The 21,915-nt window shown below is 40.5% G+C and overlaps 1 protein-coding gene across 1 annotated transcript; it reads left to right on the top strand.

Moving 5' to 3' along the window:
- Window positions 1-1,267: 1,267 nt before the first annotated feature.
- On the top strand, window positions 1,268-20,229 carry KCTD10 (potassium channel tetramerization domain containing 10). Its single transcript, XM_060786127.2, has 7 exons — window positions 1,268-1,385; window positions 3,174-3,408; window positions 7,324-7,493; window positions 11,653-11,739; window positions 13,971-14,023; window positions 14,726-14,921; window positions 17,645-20,229. Exons 1-7 carry the CDS (start codon window positions 1,383-1,385, stop codon window positions 17,861-17,863), a joined length of 963 nt encoding a protein of 320 aa, XP_060642110.1. The 5' UTR covers window positions 1,268-1,382; the 3' UTR covers window positions 17,864-20,229.
- The last annotated feature ends 1,686 nt before the right edge of the window (window positions 20,230-21,915 follow it).

The following is a 21,915-nucleotide window of genomic DNA, read 5'->3' on the forward strand; positions in this document are numbered from 1 at the left end:
ATGTGCTTTTCATCTTAAGAACAGACAAGCATCCCGAGCTCTGAGGATTACCTGAGAAGGAATCCCACTGGAGCACTGCAGCACACCAATATACCCGGGAGTCACCCTGGAACGTTCTCTGACCTACAAGAAGCACTGCCTGAATATCAAGCAAAAAGTGGGCGCTAGAAACAATATCATACGAAAGCTGATTGGCACAACCTGGGGATCATAACCAGATACAGTGAAGACATCTGCCCTTGCGCTATGCTACTCTGCTGCTGAGTATGCGTGCCCAGTGTGGAACACATCTCACCACGCTAAAACAGTGGATGTGGCTCTTAATGAGACATGCCGCATTGTCATGGGTTTTCTGTGCCCTACACCACTGGAGAAAATACACTGTTTAGCCGGTATTGCACCACCTGACATCCTCTGGGAAGTAGCAAGCAATAGTGAAAGGACCAAGGCAGTGACATCTCCGGCCCACCTCCTGTTTGGGTATCAGCCAGCATGCCAGCGCCTTAAATCAAGAAATAGTTTTCTAAGATCTACAGAGACACTCACTGGAACACCTCAGCAAGCGAGAATCCAAAAGTGGCAGGCTCAAACCCAGAACCTCAATCAATGGCTGATGCCAAATGAGAGACTCCCCCCTGGGCACACAGAAAACTGGGCGACTTGGAAGGTGCTGAACAGACTGCACTCACAGGATGCAGAGCCAATCTTAAGAAAGGGAGCTACAAAGTGGAATCCTCGACATGCGAGTGTGGAGAAGAGCAAAGAGCAAACCACTGACCACTTGCTGCAATGCAACCTGAGCCCTGCCACATGCACAATGGAGGACCTTCTTGCAGCAACACCAGAGGCACTCCAAGTGGCCAAAGGTCAAAGGATAATTAATAGAATTCCAAGTCTGCAAACTTTGTGTGTTGTTTGTTTGTTTTTTAATGCAATACAACTGTTTTGGTTTGCTCCTGACACCATAAATAAATGACATACACAATCGAAAGGCGGGGCTAAGAGAAGGCCACGCCCCTTTCCTGGCACGCGCCCCGCTCGAGGGGCGGGGCTAAATGAAGACTACGCCCCTTTCTTGCTGGAATGCCTCACTCACTCGAGGGCAGGGCTAAGTAAAGGCAACGCCCTCTTCCCCCGTGCCTTTTGCTTCATAAGTTCCCTTTCATACTTCCAATGGTTCTTGAGAAATTACTCACTCGGGGGCGGGGCTAAGGACAGACCACGCCTTCTTTCCTTGCGCACTTGCGTAACACGTTTCTTTTCAGACTCGCAGTGACACTCGAAGGGCGGGGCTAAGGAAAGGCCACGCCTTCTTTCCGTGCGCGTTTGCGTCACACGTCTTCTGTCTCTCTCCGCAGAAGGAAGCGGCGGCTGCCTTTTTAATGGTGAGCAAACCGGAAGTGGGGGGGAAAGAAGGCCCAAAGGGCTCATTATTGCTATTATTATTAGGGAGTGGCCCTTTCAATAGATAGGCCTTAATGTATACTTGTAGCTATTATGATACATCATATATTCTCCCCTAGACAAATAGATAAGTCTTTATATTTATATTATACCAGCTTGGGTACTGGGCGGTGTTAGGTAGTACCATTTAGTTAATTAGCATAACTATTTATTAGAAAAAAGCCAGTCTTTGATTATATTTTTATGAATCCTTCCATTAGAAAATACATAACAATGTGGGTGACATACAGTTCCCAGAATCGTGGGTCAATCCTCCCCAAACCAGGCCTGTATGCACAGTTGGCCATGTTGGGTCTGTGTCGGGTTTGGTCCAGATCCGTCATTGGTGGGGTTCAGAGAGCAGGGTGAACTACAACTCACACGTGGGTGGTTCCGTCCCCCCACAAACACCTCCAGTATGTTGTGTTGGTCACCAGGGTTCTGTGTGCCATGTTTGGTCCAAATCCATCATTTGTGAGGTTTGGACACTCTGGGTGCAGGGTGAACTACAATTCCCTCGTGGGTAGGTTGGTCCCCCCACAAATGCCTCTAATATGTTCTGTTGGTCACCAAGGCTCTGTGTTTGAAGTGTGGTCCACATTCATCACTGATGGGGTTCAGAGTGCTCTGGTTGCAGGGTGAACTACAATTTGCAGTGGGTCAGTTCCCCAAACCCCTCCAGTATGTTCTGTTGGTCATGGGAGTTTTGTGTCCCAAATTTGGTCCAGGCTCATTCATGCAGGTTGCAGTGGTCTTTGCCAGTGGGTGAAAGTACTGCAAATCACATCGTCTGTGGTCCAGTCTCTCCCATCCTTCACCAGGACATAAAGTGTGTCATAAAGAGAGACTGTGTGGCAAGTTTGGTCTACGTTAGTCATTCGTGGGGTTTGCAGTGGTCTGTGGAAGTGGATGAAGGTACTGCAAGTCCCATCCTTCCCCTACCTTCACACAGGACATAAAGGGTATCATAGTAAGAGTCTGTGTGGTTTCTGGAAGTGAGTGAAGGTACTGCAAGTCCCATCATCCATGGCAGGTTTGGTTCGGATCCATCATTGGTTGAGTTCACAGTGCTCTCTGAATGTAGGTGAACTACAACTCCTATAAATGAGGGTCAGTTCCCCCAGACCTGGTCATGGGGGTTCTGTGTGCCAAATGTGGACCATGTCCATTATCAAAGGGAGTCACAATACTCTGCCTTGATGCAGGGTGAACTACAACTTCCATCTTGTTGAGTCAGTCTCCCAAACCCCTCCAGTCTGTTCAGTTGGTGATCAATTCTTGTGTTTGATGTATGCCATAGGAAACTGTAGGAAAGGATTAAGGGAGAGGCAGTGGGCAGGGTCATGCAAATGTAACACCAATAAATAAAGAACCCTGGGATGCCTGTCTATGGTGAATGAAACATAATCAAATCTAGGATGAAATGGTCCCCAAATGAAAGGTGGTGGGCCATAGTGTTTGGTGAGGACATTAGCAGGGTTTGGGCTAGTGTTCATGGCACTTGCTCCAACCTGCGATGTCAGTAGAGGGAGTGCCTTTGGAAGCTTCTCAGCCCTTGAAACTATAGCCTGTTTGTGGAGGAGGGAGGCTATCAGTGTAAGGGATATCTCTGCCACATACACATTTTTCACTTTTATTATGTGCATAGATATGTATGTAGATATCGACATATGTATATACACTCACATACCCCGATAGAAGGATATCTGAACTGACTTCTTGTTGTGCAGGAAGCAATGTCCGGGGAGGCGGTGCTTCCGGGGGCCGTGACCCGGATGTCGTCCTTGCAGCCTCTGCTGTCACCACCCACTTCCTGCTCAAAGGCCCCACCCCCAGCATGCCGGTACGTGAAGCTGAATGTGGGCGGGGCCTTGTCATACACCACCACCCAGACCCTCACCAAGCAGGACACCATGCTCAAGGCCATGTTCAGCGGGCGCATGGAGGTTCTCACTGACAGCGAAGGTAGTATTGCCCTTATATCCACTTATTTCTGTATCTTTCTTTTTATCTATCGATGTATCTATATATCTACATATCTACGTATCTATGTCTTCATCCATTCTTCTATCTTTCTATCTATGTATCTATATGTGCATGTATCTATCTATTTTGTCCATTCTTTGATATACATATTTGTCTGTCTGCCTGTATCTATGAATCTATCTATGTATCTACATGACCCTTTGAATGGACTGAATAGAGTAGTTGGCCCTTTGGATGGACTCAGTGGAGCACATGGCCCTTTGGATAGAACCAGTGGCACTTTGGATGGACCCAGTGAAGTAGATGGCCCTTTGGATGGATTCAGTGGCCCTTTGGATGGACTCAATGGACTACATGGCCCTTTGGATGGACTAAGTGGAGTAAATGGCTCTTTAGATGGATTCAATGAAGTACAGGTTGCTCACTGGAGCAGGGTACAGGAAACGTCAAATTCCCTTGTTACGCCAGCTCCACTGGCTGCCTGTTAGCTTCCAAGCACAATTCAAAGTGCTGGCCTTGACCTATAAAATCCTAAATGGCTCTGGCCCAGCTTACCTGTCCGAATGTATCTCCCTTTATGAACCCCCAAGGACCTTAAGATCGTTTGGAGAGACCCTGCTCTCAGTCCACCGCCATCACAATCACGTTTGGTGGGAACGAGAGACAGGGCGAGAGACGCCCTCCCTAACTAGATTAGATCTGCCCCCCCCCCCCCCCCCCAATGACCTTCTGGAAGAAGCTCAAACCCTGGTTATGGGATCAAGCATTTGCAGAATAGGGTTTTTAACAGACAGCAATGGAGTGAAGATGGTTTTAATGGACTGTTGAACTGACAGCTATGGATTGATTTGGAGGACAACATGAAATGTTTTAATGTATTTATAACTTTTCAATGTAGGTAATGTATATATTATGTTGTGCATTGTTCGGCACCAAATGGTGCCTTCTGGTAGCCGTTCTGAGGCTCTCTGTTGAGGCGAGAAGGATGGGATAGAAATTCACTTAATATACATGGCCCTTTGGATAGACTCAATGGAGCACATGGCCCTTTGGAAGGATTCATTGGCCCTTTGGATGGTCTCAGTGGAGTAGATGGCCTTTTGGGTAGACTCAGTGGACTGGGTGGCCCTTTGGATGGACTCAATTGAGTAGATGGCCCTTTGGATGGATTCAGTGGAGTAGATGGACCTTTGGATGGACTGTGTGGACTGGATAATAATAATAATAATAATAATAATAATAATAATAATAATAAATATTTATTTATACCCCGCCACCATCTCCCCAATGGGCACTTGGGGTGGCTAACATGAGACCAAGCACAAAAATACAATGCAACACAATAAAATACAGAATACAGAAAACAAAAATTACATCAGAAGATAATTACAATGGCAAAATAAAATAATAAAGCAAATTCACACAACATAAAATCGAACAGGATGGGCAGGCCAAATGGACAAGATAAAATGATAAAATAATTAAACCCTGGGTGAGATAGGAATAAAAATATGTGAGGTGAGCCCATGAATGATAAAAACAGTGGGGCAAGGCTTTCAGTTTAGGACGGGGGGAAAGTGTATCATAGAGGCGGCACTAACGGTGGATAACTTTTTGGGTGGACTCAATGGCCTGGATGACCCTTTGGAAGCTACTCAATGGAGCACATGGCCCTTTGGGTGGATTCAATGGCCCTTTGGATGGATTCAATGGAGTAGATCACCCTTTGGATTGACTTAATGGAGCACATGGCCCTTTGCATGGACTCAATAGCCCTTTGCATGGACTCAATGGAGTACATGGCTCTTTTGATGGACTCAGTGGACTAGATGGCCCCTTGGATGGATTCAGTGGCCCTTTGGATGGACTCAATGGACAATATGGCCATTTTGATGGACTCAGTGGACTGGATGATCCTTTGGATGGACTCAGTGGAGTAGATGACATATTATTGTAGATTTATTTATTTTTTATTAATATTTGATACAGAACAAGATTAGTACACAGCAAATAAGATCACTAGGCTGTTTTTTGTATTGGATCACACTTCCCAAGTGTCTAGGACTGTGTGATGTATCGGCGAATAATGTGTGCAGATCCAAGCAGAGTGGCCTTTTGCAGCCGGCAGATGGTAATTACATCAGTGCCAATTTTTTTAAAGTGCAGGCCAAGGTCTTTAGGCCTGCACCCAGTGTTCCGATCATCACTGGGACCAGCTTTACTGGCTTGTGCCGGAGTCTTTGAAGTTTGATCTTTAAATCCGCATATCATGTAAGCTTTTCCAGTTGCTTCTCGTCAAGTCTGTTGTTGTCCGGGATTGCAACATCAACTATCCACACTTTGTTTTTTTCCACAATGGTGAGGTCAGGAGTCTTGTGCTCCAAAACTCTGTCAGTCTGAATTTGGAAGCCCCAGAGAAATTTGATATGTTCATTTTCTGTCACTTTTTTCAGGCTTGTCATCACACCATTTTTTTGTCACAGTCAGATGTTATTTGTAGCACAAGTTCCAGTGGATCATCTGAGCAACTGTATTATGCCTCTTCTTATATTATTACAACGAGGATTATCCAGAAAGTAAGATCACAAGACACGTAGCTCTTGCAGGGAATTTTTGTGGGGGAAGTTGGTATTACTGCCCTGTAGCGGGAAGCTAGCAGAAACGAACAAGCAATGCCAGTCGTCAGTAACTCATTGACTGGTGTTGTGGTGGAGGTTAGAGATGAGCATCCGTATTCCGTTTCCCGCCAAGTGCAAAGTTCGAGCTGTAATACACTAACTACCTATACATTACCTAAATGCTAAGGGGATGAATGCTGCTGCAATTCATCGTGAAATCATTTCAGTTTATGGAGAGGACATAATGTCAAGACAGCATGTGACAAAATGGATATGGAATATATTGTGAGACCACGAAGAAACTTCACAGAGCCATCCAAAACAAACGTTGTGAGATGCTGACAACGGGAGTCTGTCTCCTTCGTTACAATGTGCGTCCGCACCCCACTCATGCAACACAAGACTTTGGTCGGGTGTTTTAAGCCACTCCTCTCACAGCCCCAATCCCGCATCCAGTGACTATCATCTGTTCACTAAATTGAAGTAACACCTTGGTGGAAAACACTTTTCCGATCACAATGAGGTGAAAATCAAAGTGAACTGGCTGAAAAAGGTGGAGGGAAACGTCTATGATATAGGCATCAAAACTCATCCCACGGATGACAAAATGCATTAAACTGAAAGGTGATTATGTAAAAAAATTGTAATATCTATGCTACAATCCATATAAGTTTTATTAAAGTATATTCATTCTTTGTATTTTAAAAAATCTTGTAACTTTACTTTCCAAGTATCTCTTATGTTATTATTATGGGATACACCCTAGTCCATCCAGTCCCACAATGACCATCCAGTTTTCTCCTTGCCTTCTACTTCTTATGATATTATTATTATTGATATTATTATTGTTGTTGATATTATTCCCAGCTTCTCTTCTATTATTTTATTTTATTATTAAATTCCCACCTATATTATTATATTATTTTTATTGTTGATATTGTTATTATTATAATTATATTCTCACCTATATTATAATAATTATTATATGATTATTATTTTATATTATTATTCTCACCTATTCTATTATTTATTCTATTATTATATAATTATTCTGATATATATTATTACTGTATTCCCACCTATTATATTCTTCCTCCTCCTCCTCCTCTTCCTCTTATAGATATTATTTTATTATTATAATATTATAATTAGTAGTATTGTTATTATATTCCCACCTATTATTATTATTGTTGTTATTGTTATTATTATTTTCCCATCTTCTACTGTATTATAATTATAATGTTATATTTCCATCTATATTATTATTTCCTGGAAGGTTGGATCCTGATTGACCGATGTGGGAAGCACTTTGGGACGATCCTGAACTACCTTCGTGACGGAGCTGTGCCTTTGCCGGACAGTCGGAGGGACATCGAGGAGCTCCTGGCCGAAGCCAAATACTATCTGGTCCAAGGCTTGGTGGACGAGTGCCAGGCGGCCCTGCAGGTAGAAGCATTATTAGTATTATTATTATTATTATATATTATATAATATTATAAATATACAATATAATAATATATATTCTAAGTATAATATAATTACAATATATATTATTATATAATATAATAAATGTGTAATATTTATTTATTTATAGTATTTATATTCCACCCTTCTCACCCCGAAGGGGACTTAGAGTGGATCACAGAACACATATAGCAAACATTCAATGCTGTTATACACTGACAAGACAGACAACTGTACATAGATAGATATAGGCTTTTTCCATCTTTGGCATCTTGGAGGCTTCTGCTGTGTTCCAGCCACGGGGTGGGGGGGAGGGGTGCTGTCGCTCCAGTTTCCCTGCTGAAGAGCTTTGTTCGTAAACTTCCTCCCTGATTGAATCTCTGGCATTTTTTCTGGCATTTCCTTATGGGTGCCTTAAATACCTCCCTGCTTAAGCAGTGCCTATTTATCTACTCACATTGCTGTTTTCGAAACTGCTCAGTAGGCAGAAGCTGGGCTAAAGGCCAGGAACTCATCCTGACCTGGGTTTCGAACTGTCAGTCTTTTGGTTGGCAAGATTTACTGCAGCCGGTGGTTAACCTGCAGTACCAAAGCCTGGCTTTAGCACAGCAGGTTATTATATTGTATAATGATTATTGTATTATATTGTATATTAAATATATGATCATTATTATATTGTATTGTCGAAGGCTTTCATGGCCGGAATCACTCAGTTCTTGTGGGTTTTTTCGGGCTATATGGCCATGTTCTAGAGGCATTTCTCCTGACGTTTCGCCTGCATCTATGGCAAGCATCCTCAGAGGGTCTGGTTGCAATTAGTACAATGGGTTTATATATCTGTGGAATGGTTGGGGTGGGGCAAGGAGCTCTTCCCTGCTGCAGTTAGGTGTGAATGTTAGCTAATCACCTTCATTAGCATTTGAAGGCCTGCCTGAGTCTGGGAAAATCTGTTGCTGGGAGTTGTTAATCTGTGCCTGGTTTCTTCCTCTCTGATGTTTAGCTGTTAAAATTTTAGAGTTTTTTAAAACTGGTAGCCAGATTTTGTTCATTTTCATGGTCTCTTCCTTTCTGTTGAAATTGTCCACATGCTTGTGGATTTCAATGGCTTCTCTGTGTAGTCTGACATGGTGGTTGTTGGTGTGGTCCAGCATTTCTGTGTTCTCAAATAATATGCTGTGTCCAGGCTGGTTCATCAGGTGCTCTGCTATGGCTGACTTCTCTGGTTGAAGTAGTCTGCAGTGCCTTTCATGTTCCTTGATGCGTGTCTGGGCGCTGCGTTTGGTGGTCCCTATGTAGACTTGTCCACAGCTGCATGGTATACGGTAGACTCCTGCAGAGGTGAGAGGATCCCTCTTGTCCTTTGCTGAACGTAGCATTTGTTGGATTTTCTTGGTGGGTTTGTAGATTGTTTGTATGTTGTGTTTGAGAACACAGAAATGCTGGACCACACCAACAACCACCATGTCAGACTACACAGAGAAGCCATTGAAATCCACAAGCATGTGGACAATTTCAACAGAAAGGAAGAGACCATGAAAATGAACAAAATCTGGCTACCAGTTTTAAAAAACTCTAAAATTTTAACAGCTAAACATCAGAGAGGAAGAAACCAGGCACAGATTAACAACTCCCAGCAACAGATTTTCCCAGACTCAGGCAGGCCTTCAAATGCTAATGAAGGTGATTAGCTAACATTCACACCTAACTGCAGCAGGGAAGAGCTCCTTGCCCCACCCCAACCATTCCACAGATATATAAACCCATTGTACTAATTGCAACCAGACCCTCTGAGGATGCTTGCCATAGATGCAGGCGAAACGTCAGGAGAAATGCCTCTAGAACATGGCCATATAGCCCGAAAAAACCCACAAGAACTGAGTGCATTATTATATTTATTATATTACATGTATGATATTGTATTATATAATAAACATATAATGTAATAATATCTATTATAATATTATTATATTATATTGTTAAGTTATATAATATATGATAATTACTATATTTGTTATATTGCATGTATAATATATAATATAATAAAAATATAATATAATGATATATATTATTATTATATTATATGATCCTCCTCTATGATCAACCTTGGAGGCTAAGATTGTCAAGAGGCCCTGCTCTCAGTCCCACCCTTTTCGCAAGTGCAATTGGTGGGGATGAGCGACAGGGCCTTCTCAGTGGTGGCCCCTCAGCTGTGGACCTCCCTCCCTAGTGAAATTAGATCACTCCCCTCCCTCCTGACCTTTAGGAAAAAACTAAAGCCGTTGCTGGGAGAACAAGCTTTTGGTCAATAAGCAGCACATTAAGAGACTACAAATAATGGAATGATGATTCAAATTGGCCCTGGAATATGATTTGGATTTTGTGATTTTAACTGGTGTTTTAATGTTTACGTTTTGAATTGGGTTGATTTTAATGCAGTTGTTTATTTATCAATATGTATATGTTTATACGGCATTGAATTTTTCCTTTGTAAGGCTGCCCTGAGTCCCCTTCGGGGTGAGACGGGTGGGATACAAATATGGTAAATAAATAGATAAAGAAATATAACATATATAACAATATTATAAGTATATATGATTATAATATTTATTATATTACATGTATGATACTGTTATATTAACAACTTAGTATAATAAATCTGTACATCTCTATACCTAATAAAAATGAAACTCTGTGTGTGTGACTGGAGTGTTCACTTACACAGACAAGCTCCTGCCTCCACAAACCGCTCTAGCTCCCACCTCTCAGGAGACACCAATGGCCCTCCCTCCAATGACATTGCAGTTTATAGTGAGCGCCATCAACACATACAAGAGCACTGCCAATGTCCTCCACAAACGCCATACTGCCCACCACACAAGTGAAGGCTTTCATTCGAGGACCATTTCTTCTTAAGATTTTCTGTTTTCCTCCACCGCAGATATCCCAGTGTTTCTTTCTCTCTCCATTGGTATGAAATTTGCATGATCCCTGTCTACTGAGTCTCCCTTAACCCTTTCCTATCCTTTCCTATGGCACACAGCAAACAGAGAGGGATTGATCAGCTACTGAACATACTGGAGGGGTTTGGGGGACTGACTAAACATGATGGAAGTTGTAGTTCACCCTGAATCAAGACACTGTGACCTCCACCGACAATGGACCTGGACCACATTTGGCACACAGAACCCCCATGAATAAGGCAAAATGGGGGAGAGGTTTGTGAGGAATTCACCTAGATTTATAGGAGTTCTAAGTGTAGTTAGCACTCTGAACCCCACCAACGATGGATCTGGAACTAACTGGGCTCACAGAACCCCCATGACCAACAAAACATACTGGAGGTCTTTGGGGGGATTTAGAGGAGTTGTAGTTCACCTACATCCAGAGCACACTATGAACCCAAAAATTGAATACTTGTGGACAATCTAAGAGCACTCTAAACTTCACCAAAGATGGAATTGGACCAAACTTGGCACACAGAGGCCCTATGACCAGCAAAAAATACTGGAGTTCTTCAGAGAAAATTCACCGTGATTTCAGGGAGTTGTAGTTCACCTACATCCAGAGAGCACTGTAAACCTCAAAAATGATGGATCAGGATCAAACTGGTGGGTTTTGGGGGGAGTTGTAGGTGCGGGAATTTAAAGGACCAAACTTGGCACACAGAATCTCCATGATCAACTGAACCGTATGCATTTTGTAAAATAAAAAATTGACTTTTTCAAATAACCCAGGGAATGCCAGGGACCCAAGCTAGTATATAATATAATAATGTAAGTGATCATTATATATATATATATATATATATATATATATATATATATATATATATGTTATTAAATTATTTTATTATATAACAAATATATAATGTATATGAGAACAATTATACTAAATTTTTTGTGTTATTATGCTAAATTATTCTAAAATTATATTATGTATTTATTATATTTTTGTATCTATAGCATTTATTTTAGTTGCAATATTATATTTATTATGTTATATTTATTATAGTGTAGTATATATTAATCTTGTATTATTATATTTATTATATTATATTACACCTGCAATATTGTATTTATTATTTATCTCTATGGTGGATGCATTTGAGCATTCATATAATTGTAATATTTCATTTACATAGAACAAAGATGTCTACGAACCTTTCTGTAAGGTGCCCATCATCACTTCTTCCAAGGAAGAGCAGAAACTCATTGCAACTTCAAATAAGGTAAGCAAATATTTTGATTTATTTACTTATTTATTTATCGTGTCAGGAACGATTCAAAACAGTTGTATTGCATTAAAAACAAACAAACAAACAAAACACAAAGTTTGCAGACTTGGAATTCTATTAAATGTCCTTTGACCAGTAGCTGGCCACTTGGAGTGCTTCTGGTGTTGCTGCAAGAAGGTCCTCCATTGTGCATGTGGCAGGGCTCAGGTTACATTGCAGTAGGTGGTTAGTGGTCTGCACTACTCCACACTCGCATGTCGTGGATTGCACTTTGTAGCCCATTTCTTAAGGTTGGCTCTGCATCTCGTGTTACCAGAGCGCAGTCTGTTCAGCGCCTTCCAAGTCACCCAGTTTTCTGTGTGCCCAGGGGGGAGTCTCTCATTTGGTACCAGCCATTGATTGAGGTTCTGGGTTTGAGCCTGCCACTTTTGGACTCTCGCTTGCTGAGGTGTTACAGCGAGTGTCTCTGTAGATCTTAGAAAACTAATTCTTGATTTAAGTCATTGGCATGCTGGCTGATACCCAAACGGCATGCTGGCTGATACTTGCCACACAGACTCTCCATGATGTACTTTACATCATGGTGAGTTTTGGGAGAAAATGGTCCAGGGATGATGGGAATTGCAGCATCTTCCCTCGCTTCCAGATACCACCCCGACCCTCACAAATGACGGGCATGGACAAAACTTGGGACACAAAACCCCCATGAACAACAAAACATACTGGAGGAGTTTGAGGAACTGGCCCGCCCGCGTGAGAATTTTAGTTCACCCTGCACCCAGAGAACTCTGAATCCCATCAATAACGGATCTGGACCAAACATGGAACACAGAACCCTGGTGACCAACAGAACATACTGGAGGTGTTTGTTGGGGAACTGACCCACCCACGTGGGAGTTATAGTTCACCCTGTAACCAGGGAACTCTGAACCTCACCAATGGTGGATCTCAACCAAACATGGCACTCAGAACCCTGGTGACCAACACAACATACTGTAAGAGTTTGGGGACAACTAACCCACTCACATGGGAGTTGTAGTTCACCCTGCATCCAGAGAACATTCTGAAGCCCCCAATGGCAAATTTGGAACACATGTGGCACAAAGAACCCTGATGGCCAACAGAACATACTGGAGAGGTTGGGGGGGGGGATGACCCATCCGCGTGGGAGTTGGAGTTCACCTTGCATCGAGAGCACTCTGCACTCCTTCAATAACAGATCTGGACCAAACTTGACACACAGACTGAACATACCCAACTGTGAATACAGGTGAAGTTTGGGAGCGACTGTCCTTGGAATCTGGGAGTTGTAGTTCACCTGCATCCCAAGATCCTGTGATGCCCACCAAAAACGGAGCAGGACCAAACTTGGCACAGAGAAGCCCCATGAATGAACACACTGTAGGGGTTTGTGGGAATTGACCTTTATTTTGGGAATTATAGTTCACCCTTATCCACAAAGCACTGAATCCAGCCAACGTCAGATCTGGACCAAACCTGGGACACAGACCCAACATGGCCAACTGTGCATACAGACCTGGTTTGGGGAGGATTGACCCATGATTTTGGGAAATGTAGTTCACCCGTATTGTTATGTATTTTCTAATGGGAGCATTCATAAAAATGAAATCAAAGACTGGCTTTTTTCTAATAAATAATGTTCCTAATTAACTAAATGATATTATCTAACTCCCCAAAACAAACCATGCCTTTCTCAAATAACCCAGGTACCCAATCTAGTATTTATATAAAACAAATAAATCGCTTCGCTGGTATTGCACCACCTGACATCCGCCGGGGAGTAGCAACCAACGATGAAAGGACCAAGGCACAGTCATACAAATTCCACACTCATAGAGAGAGAGAAAGGAACCCTGGGATGTCCTTTCTGGAGGGGGAAAAAGAACATTTAAGATGAAATTGTCCCCGAATGAAAGCATTCCTTGGGTGGCATGCAGTATGGTGTTTGGGGAGAACACTGGACATATTCAGTATTGGACATATTCATGGCGCTTACTCTAACCTGCAATATCCTTGGAAGGAGGGCCATTGGTGTATCCTGCGTACTGTGGGTTATAGCTGTTCGTGGAGGCTGTCTGTGTGAGTGGACACCTCTGCCACATGCACACATACACATTTTCACTTTGATTATGTGTGTGTGTGGATATATTATCTAATTCATTATTATTATTATTATTATTATTATTATTATTATTTTCTTACAGCCAGCAGTTAAATTACTGTACAACAGAAGCAACAACAAATATTCCTATACCAGGTAATAAAAAATAGATTTAATTTTTCTACCTAGAATTATTTATTATTTAAATATATTAAATTTATTGATATTTATGTATACATTATTAGAAATAATAATTTATAAATATATTATTATTGTATGGAGGTCTCCATAATATTTAATATTTAATAAAATTCATTTAATATTATAATTTGCCATTTAGTGAATTATATTTAATACTATTTATTAAGGGTTGTGTTCCTTAATATTTCATACTATTTTAAAATATTATTTGCTGTAATATAACAATATATTATTATTATTGTTATTATTATTATTATTATTATTATTATTCTGAGGTCTCTGTAATGTTAATACTATAATACTGCCAAACTAGTAGTTCGAAAACATGCAAATGTGAGTAGATCAATAGGTACCACTTCTGCGGGAAGGTAACAGCACTCCATACAGTCATGCCGACCACATGACCTTGGAGGCATCTATGAACAATGCCTGCTCTTTGGCTTAGAAATGGAGATAAGCACCACCCCCCAGATTCGGACATGATTAGACTTAACATCAAGAGAAACCTTTATCTTTACTTTTGCTATTTAATAACTGATATATAATATTGTTTAATTAATATTATCATGGACTGTGCATTCCTTAATATTTAATACTATTTAAATATTAATTTAATGTCATTTATTTAATAATTCTCATCGTCTCCCCCCATTTTAGCAATTCGGACGACAACATGCTCAAGAACATTGAGCTTTTTGACAAACTCTCCTTGCGTTTCAATGGCCGGGTCCTTTTCATCAAAGATGTGATCGGAGATGAGATTTGTTGCTGGTCGTTCTATGGCCAAGGCCGCAAAATTGCAGAAGTTTGCTGTACATCCATTGTTTATGCAACGGAAAAGAAACAAACCAAGGTGAGTTTTCTGACACTATTTTATATTTTATTGTTTTAAGTTTTATTATATTATTTTCTTTATATTTTATTATATTATTTGTAATATTTATATTAGTTTTATTATATTATTTAGATATGTATTACTCGTGTTTATATTATTCATATTTTATTGTTTTTATTATGTTATGGTTTTTATATTTTATTTATATTTTGTTATTATATTTATTATTTATTATTAATATTTATTATTTTATTTATACTCTATTACATTAGTTTTATTATATTATTTATATGTCTATTATATATACAGGGTTAGTCAAAATGCATAGGCCAATAAGCCATTCAATTGAATGGCTTATTGGCCTATGCATTTTGACTAACCCTGTATTATTATAGTAGTTGTATTCTATTATTTACATTTTATTATATTTTATTATATCAGTTTTGTTTTATAATGTCTTACTATTTTAATTTTAATTTATTATTTATTATATTATACATATTATAGTCCAGATATCAGTATTCATAACAAGTGATTCAGCGTCTGTCTCTCTCATGAGCCTTCTTCTGTAACTCATTATCTTTGGTTTTGGATTCATTAAGAAATCATCCATCTATTGATATTCATCTTGAATAATTTGGCAGGCTGTCTTGTTCGGGATCCTTCTCTTCTTTTGCTTGCTATCTTTGGTTTCAGACTTGTCAAGAAATAGTCCATAGAATGAGTAGTTTGGGATCCTGCTCCTGTAATCCATTTTATTTCAGATTCTTTAAGAAATCATCTACATATTGGCATTAATCTTGAATCAAGATCCATTTCCTGCAACTTGTTATCTTTGCTTTCGGGTTCATAAAGAAATCGTCCATATATTAGTATTCATCTTGAATAATTTGGCATCTGTCTCTCTAATGATCCTTCGCCCATTACTCATTATCTTCTGTTCCGCGCTTGTCGAGAAATTGTATATCAGTATTCATACTAAGTAATCTGGCATCCGTCTCGTTCAGGATCCTTCTTGTTTTCTATTACCGCTGATTTTGGACTGGTTGAGTATTCATAATGAGTAATTTGGCATCTGTCACGTTCAGGATCTTTCTCCATTACTCATTATGTTTGGTCTATTACTCGTAGAGAAATAGTCCAGATATCAGTATTCATAACAAATAATCCAGCATCCATCTCATTCAAGATCCTTCTCCCCAGCATATGTCTCAGTTTGGATTTTTCTCCTGTTATTCATTCTCATCAGTTCTGGACTCATTGAGAAAATAGTCCATATATCACTATTTATATTGAGTAATCCAGCATCCATCTCTTTCAGGATCTTTCCCCCGTTATTCATTATGTTCAGTTTGGATTCATCGATAAACAGTCCAGATATTGCTGTCCATAACTAATAATCCAGCATCAGTCTCTCTCAGGATCCTTCTCCAGTTACTCATTATGTTCAGTTTCAGATTCATCGATAAGTAGTCCAGTTATTGGTATTCATAACAAATAATCCAGCATTTGTCTCTGTCATGATACTTCTGTTACTCATTATGTTCAGTTTTCCTCTTGTCGAGAAGTAGTGTCTTTCTCCTTCGTAGTATCTGGTGAAATGAGCACATGTGGTAGTTGATGCACCTGTGCAGCAGTTAGTGGAAACTTCTGGAAAGCTTTTAGGCTTGCGACTATCGACCCACCCACCTTCCCCAGGAGGCATATATGCCATGGGAGGGCTGCAGCCTCAGTTCCCTGCTGCCGTGCTGCGGCTCGAGGCCTGAGGCATGATCTGCAGGGAGAATGGCCAGGGATGTGTTAATTTCAGAGATCACCGCTTGAAGAAACATTGTTACAGGTAAGCAACCATCATTTCTCCTTCATGGTGTCTGGTGAAATGAGCACATATGGTAGACTAGCAAGCCACATACTTTGGCTGGTGGGCATCATACCACTGCCAAGAACCGCTTCATACCAAGTATTCATTACTTTGTATTCTTCTTGTGTTTAGTTCCAGGAAAATAATCTGTCCTCGCAGCACTAAACTTAAAGTCCAGCTGCGGTTCCCTTGGAGATAAAATGACACCAGGGTTGCAGTAGGCTTGCACAAAAGAAAATGCATTACTCTTTCCAGCAGATAAAAATGAACAGCTTTCTTTAAATGTACAGTCCTTCAGTGTTCCAAATAAAATACAGCTTAATTCAGCAGCTTAAATGCAGAATGCATAGTATCAACTATCTGCAGTAGAATGTTTATTGCATATTTTTGCTTATTGCATATTTTTGTTATGAGTTTTATTGCTTTGTATTATTTGTTATTGCTTTATTATTGATGTATTGTGGGCTCGGCCTCATGTAAGCCGCACCGAGTCCCTTGGGAGATGGTAGCAGGGTATAAATAAAGTTTTATTATTATATTATTATTTATAGAAAAACAGAGTTTTGCACCCACAGCTACAGTTTGTAAAGAGCTCCAAATGGTATACTGACACCTCTGTTGGGATACCCTACAGATTGCAGCAAGAGAAATCACTTGCCTTTATTAACACGTGCAATGCACCAGCATGTGGATTCTTTCTTTCTTCACACACATACATCTGCAGTAACCTTGGTGCTGATCCTCACAAAAGCTTACCCTCTTTTCTATATACCTTAATACTTCTCCCTATTTTCTTTGCATTCGGACTCTGATGGGTTGAAATTTTTTGAAGCCTCTAAGTATAAACACAATCCAACCCTGCGTTTCTTTTCCCAAACAGGTTGAGTTCCCAGAGGCCCGGATCTATGAGGAGACGCTGAACATCCTGCTGTACGAGGCCCAAGATGGCCGTGGGCCTGACAACGCCCTCCTGGAGGCTACTGGAGGGGCAGCGGGGCGGTCGCACCACCTTGACGAGGACGAGGAGCGCGAGCGGATAGAGCGAGTCCGACGCATCCACATCAAGCGCCCCGATGACCGCACTCACCACCACCAGTGAACAAGTGAATTAAAGTGTGGCCCCGTCCGGTCTGTTTCTCAGGGCGAGATCTCCGTCCAGGCCTTATTTGCATTCAAGATGAAGTCTATGAACTCGGGAGTGGGGGTGGGGGCTTTCTAAGTGGAATTAAGTCATTATATAATAATTAGGGGTGTGTGAAATGGTAAGAATCGGTTCTGTTTTCTGGAAGATTCCGAGGCCGTTCAGATTAGTAATTTGGAATCCAGAGTTCTGTTTCTGTTTCAGGAAGAACCTTCCAGAAAAAAGTCGGGGGCGGGGGGAGAGGCACCTGAAATTCAGAGCAAAACCAAAACGAATTTCTCTGCCATTTCAAAATGAAATCAGACAAAATGAAAACAATGGATTTTTGCAGTTTCAAAGCACAACAGATGAAAAAAAGAAATTTTGTTTCAAAACAAAAACAGAATGAAAACAAAACAGATTTCTGCTGCTTTGAAATGAAAACAAAATGGATTTCTGTCATTTTGAAACAAAAATAGAATGGATTTCTGCCATTTTTGTGACAAAAAATAATGGATTCTTGCTGTTTCTGTAAAGAAAATAGAACGGATTCATGTCATTTTGGAACAAAACCAGAATGGATTTTTGTTGTTACAGAACAAAAATTTGTCGTTTTGTAATGAAAACAACTCATTTCTGCCATTTCGAAACAAAAATGGAACTGATTTCTACCATTTTGCACATCCCTGATATGTATTTGTGGGGTTATTTAACACAACATAGCCAGGCAGCCCTCCACATTTGCAAGTTTTGCTGAGTATATTCTCAGTCCACCAGAGATCACCCTTGAGTCTTTTTAGAGAAAATAGCTCTCTAGGAAACTCTACAATCCTCCAGTGCAACTTTACTGTTCAGCAAAAAATATATATTTTTATCCTACAGGAAAACCAAAGAATACAAATGATAAAAAAGTGACGAGTTATTGTGATTTAAAAAAAGAAAACCCCTTCCTCTGTATCAAATTTGTAATTTTATTTTTAATATCTTTTTTAGCATTCCCAAAATACTTATTTTCATTTTTTTGCTTTTCCCTTTAAAAGAAAGAATGCTATCATTATTTTATTCCCATTCATTACCTTAATATTATTTTGTTCTTCAGGGCAAGGAATAAATATACTGGGAACATTAAATACTGGGCCTTTAAAAAAAGAAGAGCTTCGAAATATTAACGGGGTTACATTCCTAGATTGCATTTAAATAATTTGTGGTGTAAAGGAGATTGACAATCATTGATTTACACATTGTTGATCTTTTTGTTTGCTCCGTTTATATAAGGAAAGCTGGGTGTTGAAGTTGGGAGGGAGCCCAAATATAATAAAATACTATGAAGAAAAAGCCGGAAAAATATAGAATATGTTGGCTCGCCAAAGGCTAATAAATAAGGTACTTAACTCATATCACATTGCATCAAATCATGCTAACCAGACCAAATAAATAAATAAAATATATCCGAAGGAATATAACCCATTCCCAAAAGTCCTCTTAAATTTTGAGAAACTTGATTTTGAATTTTGAGAGACTTTTGAATTTTGAGAGACTTGTTTTTGAATTTCGAGAGACTAGTCTTTGAATTTCAAAAGACTAATTTTTGAATTTTGAGAGACTTGGTTACTAATTTTAAGACTGGTTTATTAATTTTGAGAAACACATTTTTGAATTTTGAAAGACTCATCTTTAAATTTCAAGAGACTCATAATTGAATTTTGAGAGAGTCTTTTCTAGAGACTTATTTTTTAATTTGATAGACTTGTTTTTGAATTTCAAGAGATGCGCTTTTGAATTTTCAAGACTAGTTTTTCAATTTTGAGAGACTCGTTTATGGATTCTGAGAGACCCATTTTTTAATTTTGAGATACTTTTTCAATTTCAGCTAAGTGGACCACTTATTTTAAATACAAGTTTTCAGTAGCACATTAACGAGCCTTTTGGCTTAAAAAAAGATCCAGAGCTTTGAAAAATGTATTTTTTACACTAAATCCTTGTTATTGAATTATATTTGGACCAAATCATTGAGTTAATTGGATTTCGTTATGTGTGGACTCCAAGGAGTTTTCTCAACTTGGCACTGAATAGGATTTTTATGGAAAAAAATAACTTCCTGATAGCCCCAATTCCCTTCCCAAGTTACTTTTTAAAATAAAAAATAATTACGTTGGAATTCTTTGTTCCTACTCAGCTTACTTTTTTTCCTCGTAAAGTGCACCGTTCCAGCCAGTATTGATAATTGTATACATACCACCATTTTCTCTGTGTGTTTAGTCGGTTCCTTCTGTCTATATTATATAGTTTGTATTTTACACTGAAAATTATGCAAATAAATTCAAAAAAAGATTTCTTACTTCTAACCCATGTGGCCTTTTTTTGTCTTTCATTGTTTGGACCTTCATATGGATTATCAATGAAGTAAACAGATGGAGTAAATGATGTAAAGTATGCCTAAATTATAATAATGTTATATAATATGTAATCTATATATATAAAATCCAAAGGGCGTCATTAGGGGCCGCAAAACACAAAAAACCCCGGATGAAAAATCACCAAACTTGGTGTACGCATACCTCAAACCACAAGGTGTGCAGAACACTCATCACAACTCAAAAAAACATAACAACAAACTCACAATTACACAACCAAACGGAGCATGCGCAGAGGAGTCCTGGCGTGAGTCGCCTGGCTCGCGTACTTGGCCGCACCGTGCCCCCTCCGTGCAAGCCACGCCCCCTCCTATCACTGCCCCGCCCTTTCTCCCATGCCAAATTGAGCGTGGCCTAGGCGCCGACGCTGAAGCCCCGGCCTGGGAGTGGGAGCTCGCCTGCCTGTGCGCGCTGGGGGCCGGCCTGGTGCATGTGCGGCGCGGGGGGCTGTCCACGGGCCCGGACAGCTGGTGGCCTTCCCGGGGCTGGACCAGTGGAGGCTGCCCGGGAGGCCCCCGCTGCGCACCTTCGTGGCCCGCCCGGGAGAGGCCGCGACCCGCCTCTCCCGAGGACAGCCCTTCGGCCTCCGCCACGCCCAGCCCAGGTCGCCCCGCACACCGGTGTCTGGCTCCATGGAAGGAAGGACACCGCCATCGGGGATGATGAGGAACGGGAAGGAGGGAAGGAAGCGGGTGAGGGAAGGAAGGACGGAAATGAGGGGAAGGGGTGTAAATAGGAAGGAAGGAAGGAAGGAAAGAAGAAAAGGAAAGAAAGAAGAAAAGTGGGAAGGGGAAGGGAAGGTGTAGGAAGGAAGTCAGGAAAGAAGGAAGGCAGGTATATCAGAGAAGAAAGGTAGGAAATAAAAGGAGGGAAGGGGAAGGGAAGATGTATGAAAAAAGGAAGGAAGGAGAAGTTGGGAAAGTATATGAGGGAAGAAAGGTAGGAAAGAAAGAAGAAAGAGAGAGTAGGAGCATGGGAAACAAGGGAGAAAGGAAGGAAGAAGAAAGGAGTGGAAGGGAAGGTGTGGGAACGAAGGAAAGGAAGGAAGAAAGGACAGAAGAAAAGGCAAGGGAGGAAAGGAAGTAAATGAAGAAGAGAAAGGGAGGGAAGGAAAGAAAGAAAGAAAGAAAGAAAGGGAAGTATGGAACTACAGAGCGAATGAAGGAAGGAAAGAGAAAGAGAGGGAAGAAAGGAGACAAAGAGGAAGGAAAAGAAAAAGGGAGGAGGAAGGAAAGAGGTACAGAAGGAAGGAGGAGAGAAGGAAAGAAAAAAGGGAAGGGAGGAAAGACGCAGCAAAGGAAAAAGAGAAAGAAGGAGAGAAAGACGCAGGGAAGGAAAGAAATAAGGAGAAGGAAGGATGAAAGCAAACAGCTAAGGAAGGAAATAAACAGGTAGAAAAGGAAGAAAGGAAAGAAGAAAACGGAATGAAGAAAGGAGTGAAAGAAGCAGAGAAAGAGGGAGAGAAGGCTGGCCACAGCAATGCGTGGCGGGTAAAGCTAGTATAATATAAGATTATAATACAATATGTTGGAATGATTTTTTTTTTGTGTGTGTCAGGAGCAACTTGAGAAACTGCAAGTCGCTTCTGGTGTGAGAGAATTGGCCGTCTGCAAGGAC

This window comes from Anolis sagrei, chromosome X (genome assembly GCF_037176765.1).
Source record: "Anolis sagrei isolate rAnoSag1 chromosome X, rAnoSag1.mat, whole genome shotgun sequence".
Lineage (NCBI taxonomy): Eukaryota > Metazoa > Chordata > Lepidosauria > Squamata > Dactyloidae > Anolis > Anolis sagrei.

Excerpts from the sequence above, each read along its gene's own strand:
- KCTD10 (XM_060786127.2), top strand. Across the intron at positions 3,409-7,323 it reads GGTTCTCACTGACAGCGAAG|GTTGGATCCTGATTGACCGA; the intron begins GTAGTATTGCCC and ends ATTTCCTGGAAG. Across the intron at positions 11,740-13,970 it reads TCATTGCAACTTCAAATAAG|CCAGCAGTTAAATTACTGTA; the intron begins GTAAGCAAATAT and ends ATTTTCTTACAG.